Consider the following 8,045-nt stretch of genomic DNA (forward strand, 5'->3'; position numbering starts at 1 on the left):
ACCATATCTATTAGGCTGACTGCAGTGGAAATACATTGTGGCATGTTGTGTAAACGCTATTGTTTTGGTAAATACTACTGGTTTTGAAGGTGTGTTTGTCTACAACATATACACAGTGCTGACACATACTAACCTAAATGAGCTGTTCATGGAGAACATATCCTGAGCTGTATTTTGCACTTGTGATGTGGGTGGTTTAATGAATAACTAAATCACATAGCTGAAGTGGAGAAACTAGGGAAACTATTATTTACTATAGTTTATGCAATAGATCTATTCGGGGTAATTGGCCAAGCGTTCGTGAAATGTCATAATACAAATTGTCTGAAGTGACAGCAAATGGCACGTCCATTTTCTCGCTGTTAGGCTCTTTTACATAATTTATAATGCACCCGAATGGAGTTGTACATTGGTTCGGTTGACAGCCTGTGTAATTTAGCTTCCACCCATCGTCTCTGGATCAGCGAGCCGGCGTTGTAACTGTGACTCAAAGCCTATTTAAAGAGAAGATAAGGTCAGTGTAACAGGTCACTGTCAGCTTTGTAATCCTAAAAGAAATGCCAAGGCAATACACAGTTCAAAACAACTCAGATGAATTCATAATGGTATATAACTAATCAAAAGAATTTTGTGTTGGGCAAGGTTATGGTGAATACAAACCTGTGTTTGTGCTAAGAAATATAATAGATTTTTTTCCCAAACGCTGCATGATGATTAGAGTTCTGACACCTTCCTCCTACTTCTTTTTAGCGTTCCCATTTTTTGCCACCCCCTCACTGCAGCTGACATCAAAGAACATCTGTTTGTTGTGCAAACCTGCCTCTGAACTCCATGTTAAGTCATAGCACTCGGCAATGTCAAAAGTTCTTAATTTGAGATCGGTAGCTTAGAGAGAGAGAGAGTTGAGGTTAGACAGGCATACTCTATGCTTTCTGTGTGTGTGTGTATGTTTAGGCATGACTCTCATATGAAGAACCAGCAGTGCATCCAATCAGGGAACAGAATTCAGCTTTGCTTTTCCCAGGAAATTAGGCTGCTTTTCTCCTTGCTGCAATGGGGCAGAAAAATCACAGGCCATTTGGCACAGAAACACATGAGCCCTCTTCTTATTATGCTACAGTGTACAGTTCCACGTCAGAGACATGCCCTCTCATAATAATAAAACCGGATTTATTGCGTATAAAGGGGCAGGTAGAAGAATAAAAGCGAAACATTCCCTGATCTAGAACAAGACACACAAAACAGGCATAACAGCCTGGTGTTTGATAGGATGTGCTGGTATAAAGAGGAATACCCGTGCGTTCTTTCTCCTGGGATAGATAGATAGACAGACAGACAGACAGACAGACAGACAGACAGACAGACAGACAGACAGACAGACAGACAGACAGACAGATAGATAGATAGATAGATAGATAGATAGATAGATAGATAGACATGACAGATAGACAGACTGAAAGATAGATAGATAGATAGACAGACATGATAGATAGATAGACATACATGATAGATAGATAGATAGATAGATAGATAGATAGATAGATAGATAGGCAAACATGATAGATAGATAGATAGATAGATAGATAGATAGATAGATAGATAGATAGATAGATAGATAGATAGATAGATAGATAGATAGATAGATAGATAGGCAAACATGATAGATAGGCAAACATGATAGATAGGCAAACATGATAGATAGATAGATAGATAGATAGATAGATAGATAGATAGATAGATAGATAGATAGATAGATAGATAGATAGATAGGCAGACATGTTAGATAGATAGATAGATAGATAGATAGATAGATAGATAGATAGATAGATAGATAGATAGATAGACAGACTGAAAAATAGATAGATAGATAGATAGATAGATAGATAGATAGATAGATAGATAGATAGATAGACATACATGATAGATAGATAGATAGATAGATAGATAGATAGATAGATAGATAGGCAGACATGCTAGATAGATAGATAGATAGATAGATAGATAGATAGATAGATAGATAGATAGATAGATAGATAGATAGATAGATAGATAGATAGATAGATAGATAGATAGATAGATAGATAGATAGATACCTTTAATCTCATATATAGAAAGGTAGTAGAATATAACTGAATGAACAGTAGCTCTAACGGACATTACAAAGAGTGAAGAAGACAAGTGTTTTTTTCACTGAGGCAGTTGTCAACTAATTTACATATCATTTGAAGTCTGAAGCCATTTGCTGTGGAAGGTATAGCTTCTAACACCAAAGTACAATAAAACAGTGACGGGCACATGTGAAGCTTTATCTCTGTGGCCTTTCATACTACAATCCTCTGGCCAGACAAACACATGACTGGTTTTTGGTAGGTTGTTTGCTGTATAAATATAAGGGAGTGCACTGTCAGAGCGATGTCTAACTGAGTCATACCCCAGGTCCATTCTTGTCCCATCATATCCCCATCATTAAGGCTGGTTGCCCGGGCAGATAATAACGTGATGTGTGATCCTTATTTGAGCTAACGGTGACGTCAACCAAATTAGTTACACTGCATTAAAAGGTCCACAGATAGAAAAGCATCAAAATGGCCGAAGGTAATCAGAACTAATTGATCATTAATAATAGGAATGACAATATCTGTTATTAAAGGATCTACATTTAGATAATTGGTTTTCAACCAGGGATGCATCAAGATCACTTACACTTATTTCAAGTAAGATATATTAAAAGAATTTAACACTAAATGCTGCCTGATTCTGCTTATGTTTGGTCTGCAATACTACCCTGGCAATTATATCCCCTGGCATTTGGCATAAACCAAATAATAATAATAATAATTTTTTTATGTAATGTTAAAAATGACCAGTGGTGTATAGTTATCTGTATTAATAGACTATTTGGTTGTCTATATTTTATGCTTAAATGAATCATTTTAATCTTAATTTATTGTACACATTAATAGTTTAAATTAGTTTAAAGGGATAGTTCACTCAAACATTTAAATTTGATCATCATTTACTCACCCTCATCTGGTTCCAAACCTGTATGAGTTTCTTCTGTTGAACACTACAGTAGATATTTTGAACAATGTTGGTAACCAGACAATTCATGGCATGAATTTTTTTTTTTTTTTTTTTCTACTATGGTCAATGGGTGTTGTCAACTGTCTGGTTACCAACATTGTTCAACAATATCTTCTTTTGTGTTCAGCAGAAGAAATAAACTCATACATGTATGTTTGGAAAAACTTGACAAGTAATCACAAAATTTTCATTTTGGGTGAACTATCCCTTTAAATCCACTGACGTAAATGACGAAATCAGCACCATACGCCATTCACGTGGACCTCCTGTCTGTTCTGCAGCCAATAAAAAACGAGAGATTTTATTCTCCTGCTACCAGTGACAAAATCATTACCACGTTGATTTTGTATTGTTTTATTAGCCAGTTTCTTGTTTGACATTCATTTTTGTAATACTATCTATATGCGTGTGCTATCTATATGCGTCTAACGAAACATTGCTAACGTGGAAATGTATTCAAATGCAGGTTTATATTGGTAAAGGAAACCTCGCCTTGATCGTGCTTCTTTACTTCAAAACACATACGTTTTCTGTAGTCACATTTCATGAAATTCAATTTCGAATGCAATTTTCCCCTCGACAATAGCAACCTTTCCCCGTTTATTCATACAATAAATAGTGATAAACAAGGTTGCATCAAAGCTTTGCTCTACTGCCATGTCAGCTCACTACTTTGCCTTTATATTTATTCAGTCATTTGATCTACTTAGGGGCATAAATGTCTCTTTAACAGTCATGTTTGCGAAATATGAACATGGAAATGAAATACGATACCTCCATGAATAGCCTGTCTTTTTTGTGGTACTAGGTAACGCGTGACGTCAAAGAGCCTTTATGACGGGCTCAACGTAAGTGCATTAAATCTACCCCTTTTTTGATTGATGGTAAAATGAGCTAATGGGCTTGAGGGGCGTTAGAGCAAGAGCCCGCCTCTCGCTCAAGCCTGACCAATCACATGCGTGGATTCGATGTTCGTATTGTTGTGACCTTTGGAACCGCATCACCGCCCACCGCGTGCCCGTGGCGGAGGAAAACTATATATAGAGGCGGATGACAGCAGTAGGGGACGAAATTGTAAAACACCCAGATAGAGGGGGTGGAGATGAGCTTATTGGGAAGGTGAAACTGCAAATACCTTACAGAAAATTGGGAGCAAGATAAGAAGAAGAAGAAAAAAAAAACACATTTCAAAGTCTACCAACTGGAATACCTTTATGTTTAACTTAATGTGAAGAAAGTATTTATATCAGAATTTTTCTATTTTGCACTAGTTAAATCTACTGCAACTACTGAAAACCGTCATTTTGTAAACTCAAGTAAGTGTTTCATTTATTGCATTACCATGTTTGTGATTTGAACTGTTTTTTAAGTGTTCACTAATAGTGTTGAGCATTGCAAAAGCGTTTTCTGTAAAATAGTTAAGTGAAACCTTAAGAGAATTTAAATGAAGGCAGCTTGCTGCGTCAGTCGTGGGCTGTAGACTTAGCTGGGAGGGATTGCCAACTATGGCAAAACATCGTCTTACACCATAAGATATGCGATATTTGCATAGAAATGCAAACGAACAAACGCCATATAATATGACATGGGCTAACTTACATTCAATTTGTCAGCATATCTAGTTCGTATTTCACAGAATATAGCATATACATGCTGTCTTGTCTTAGATGTATACCTTGAATGATGCCTTTAATGCATTACTGATATATCTGTTTTCAAACTGTACATTATGTCCTCGCTGTCGCTTTAATCTGTGAACTGGGTGGGAGCGACGATACGATCTCTGACGGCTTACTCGCTTTAAATATACAAACGAAACATATTTTGATCTTCTATTTGGTAACTAACGCTTAATATGAACATTTTATTCGTTCGATTTAAGATTCGAGCGCATTCATCCCCTTATTTGCTTAATCGACGGTCGTGCGCTTATGTGCGCGTGCTGACTGGTTTATATTTCTCCTCGTGACACACGTTCAGGTTTAATAATTAAAGTCTCGCATTCTTGTGTCTGATTTCCCCACGACACAGTCAATTTTACAAACACGGATGGCATGCTAAAGATAAAGTTCGATTATGACGACAGCAGTGGATTGATTGGTTACAGTTGTGCAGGGTCTAGTCAGGGCAAGTTAGATAGGCTATTACATAACACTATCAGCTCCGCGAGTCCCAGTGCATCCTTCCTATAATGATAAACTGCATTTATAGGATTACCTTGGTGCACCTTACAGAATTTGGTGTCTTGAATTGAACTTGTGTGGAAAATTCAACCAGTGCATTGAAGCGTGATTTTAGGGATTGTTTGTCTATGCATATGCAAAATCTAATCTTGCTTGTGAGCCCATGAATGCGCAAGCTGTTTGTTCAAAACATTCAAGCTATTTTAATGAACTCTTTATTAAGAAAACTGACAGATGGAACCATGTTCCAATGTATTATTTACAGCTGAGAATAACAACAAGCCAGGGTTATTCACGCTAGTTGTTTTTTTTGCTTCCCTCTAGGAATCGGATCAGACGTTTGTAGACCGAGACGTTCCCTCTGCAACAGCACTTTGTTTTGAACCGTTTTCCCCCAAGTTTCTGTTTATTTGCCTGGCTCCAGCTGAGCCTTGCCCTCTGGTGGCTTACAACACAATACGAGAATTCAAACAGCCAACGGTGATACTCCAGGGCGGTGCAGCAGCTATGCAGCTTGAAATCCAAGTAGCACTCAACTTCATCATTTCTTACTTGTACAATAAGCTGCCCAGGCGACGTGTCAACATCTTCGGCGAGGAGTTGGAGCGACAGCTGAAACAGAAATATGAGGGACACTGGTACCCGGACAAGCCATACAAAGGGTCTGGATTCAGGTGTATACATGTCGGGGAAAAAGTGGACCCAGTTGTAGAGAAAGCAGCCAAAGAAAGTGGGTTGGACATTGAGGATGTCCGCAACAACCTGCCTCAGGACCTCAGTGTCTGGATTGATCCTTTCGAGGTGTCTTATCAGATTGGGGAGAAGGGACCCGTCAAGGTGCTCTATGTGGATGACAGTAATGAGAACGGACTGGAGTTGGACAAGGAGATCAAGAACAGCTTTAACCCAGAGGCCCAGGTCTTCATGCCTATTAGTGAGCCTGTAGGCATGTCCCCAACCTCCAGTTCCCCGTCCCCACCGTTCGGCCAGTCGGCGGCGGTCAGCCCCACCTTCATGCGCCGTTCCACGCAACCATTAACCTTTACCACTGCCACCTTCGCCGCCACCAAGTTCGGCTCCACGAAAATGAAAAGCAACGGGCGGAATGCCAACAAGGTGGCCCGCAACTCCCCCACCAACCTGGGCCTGAATGTAAACAACCTCCTGAAGCAGAAAGTCATGTCCACATCGATGCATTCTCTCTACGGTGTCGGCTTGGGCGGTCAAGCGCAGAAGCCCTCTGCCCTGTCTCCGAACGCCAAGGAGTTTGTGTTCCCTAATCTCCAGGGTCAGGGCAGCCCAAGTGCAATGTTCCCCGGGGAAACGTCCCTCAATCTCAGCCCTCTCCCGTTCAACAATGCCTTCGATGTGTTTGCAGCCTATGGGGGCCTTAATGAGAAGTCCCTCATGGACAGTCTGAATTTCAACTTGAGCAACATGCAGTATTCTAACCAGCAATTCCAGCCAGTGATGGCCAACTAGAAAACGAGAATACTACTAACGACCAGAGATATGTGATGAGGCGGCGGGAAGCAGGTGTTCACGTTTGGAAAATCAAAAAAATAAATAAAAAAAAATCGAAAAAAAGAAAATCGAAAAGCAACACTTCAACTGTAAAGTACCAGTGAATAAGTCAAAAACGATGAGCCCGAGGGTGAACAATGTTGTTCCCTTGAGTATTTTTGTCATCCTTTTTACGATTAAGCTTGTTGTACAATCAAGCTTAGTTATCTAAACTCATACTGTTTTTTTAAGTTGTTTTCTTTTGCCAACCAAGCACAAAATTATTTTTACTGACTGTTTTAAGATATCTTTATGAAGAAGAAAACTACAAATCAAGGCCTCTAATAGTATTCAAGGTAGAGCTACACAGCCAATTTTCCAAGGATTGGCCTGAATGCTGAATGAGGGATTTCTTGGTCTTTTTTCTAACTGTATAATTAATTTAGTAGAAAGTTTGTAAAATATCAGAGTATATATTGTTTCTACGACATATTGCATTTATATCTTTTTACTACTCCAGTGATCTGTGATGGCTGCAGCAGCTTTTGTTATATTTTTTTTTATTGAAATTGTAAAATGAAATCCATCTTTAAAAACATCAACTATTCTAAAGAATGTGTACAGAATATTCCATTGTGTTGGGATTTAAAAATATTTGCTTTTGTTGGGAGGGGGAGGGAGAGTAAAAACAAGAGTTGTATTTTCTGTTAAGAGTTCAAAGATTTTTGCTATACTATGGACAAAATGTAATCGTATATTAATTTTGTACCAACATTGTGCAATACTTGACAAAAACAAATAGTATAACAAAGTATTTGGAGTCAGTGTCTTACATGTAAAGAGGGACTGATAGTTTATTAAGTTTGTATTAAAATGCTTGAAATGATACTCATGGTCTTAAGCTTTTTATTCAAGTCTTCTTTTCTACTCTCATTACCAATTGAATATCAGGCTCTAAACTAGTCTTCATTTATTTTCTCTCCTAAAAAGTGCTTCGTGTTTTCGTTTTCACTGCTCGAGAAAATGTAAAATGAGTATAATTTCATAAATGGGTTTCCATAATCTAAATAGCTGTGACTCATATAGTGTAGCAGTCAGATCAGCATTTATTCTTCTAGTCACGAATCGTAAGGTACACTCCTCATTTACATTTATTCATACGTCAGATGCTCTTATCCAAAGCAATTTGCAATGCATTCAAGGTATGCATTATATCAGTATATGAATTGAACTGTGACTCGTGCCATGCGCTTTCAGGAGAACAGAGGAGCTTTT

General features: G+C 38.4%; 1 protein-coding gene across 1 annotated transcript; it reads left to right on the forward strand.

Annotated features, from left to right (window-relative positions):
• Positions 1-4,109: 4,109 nt before the first annotated feature.
• tob1a (transducer of ERBB2, 1a) lies at positions 4,110-7,658 on the forward strand. Its single transcript, XM_084418882.1, has 2 exons — positions 4,110-4,400; positions 5,592-7,658. The coding sequence occupies exon 2, from the start codon at positions 5,775-5,777 to the stop codon at positions 6,747-6,749; it is 975 nt and encodes a 324-aa protein (XP_084275008.1). The 5' UTR covers positions 4,110-4,400; positions 5,592-5,774; the 3' UTR covers positions 6,750-7,658.
• Positions 7,659-8,045: the final 387 nt, after the last annotated feature.

The sequence above is a fragment of the Rutilus rutilus genome (assembly GCF_951802725.1).
Source record: "Rutilus rutilus genome assembly, chromosome: 1".
NCBI lineage: Eukaryota > Metazoa > Chordata > Actinopteri > Cypriniformes > Leuciscidae > Rutilus > Rutilus rutilus.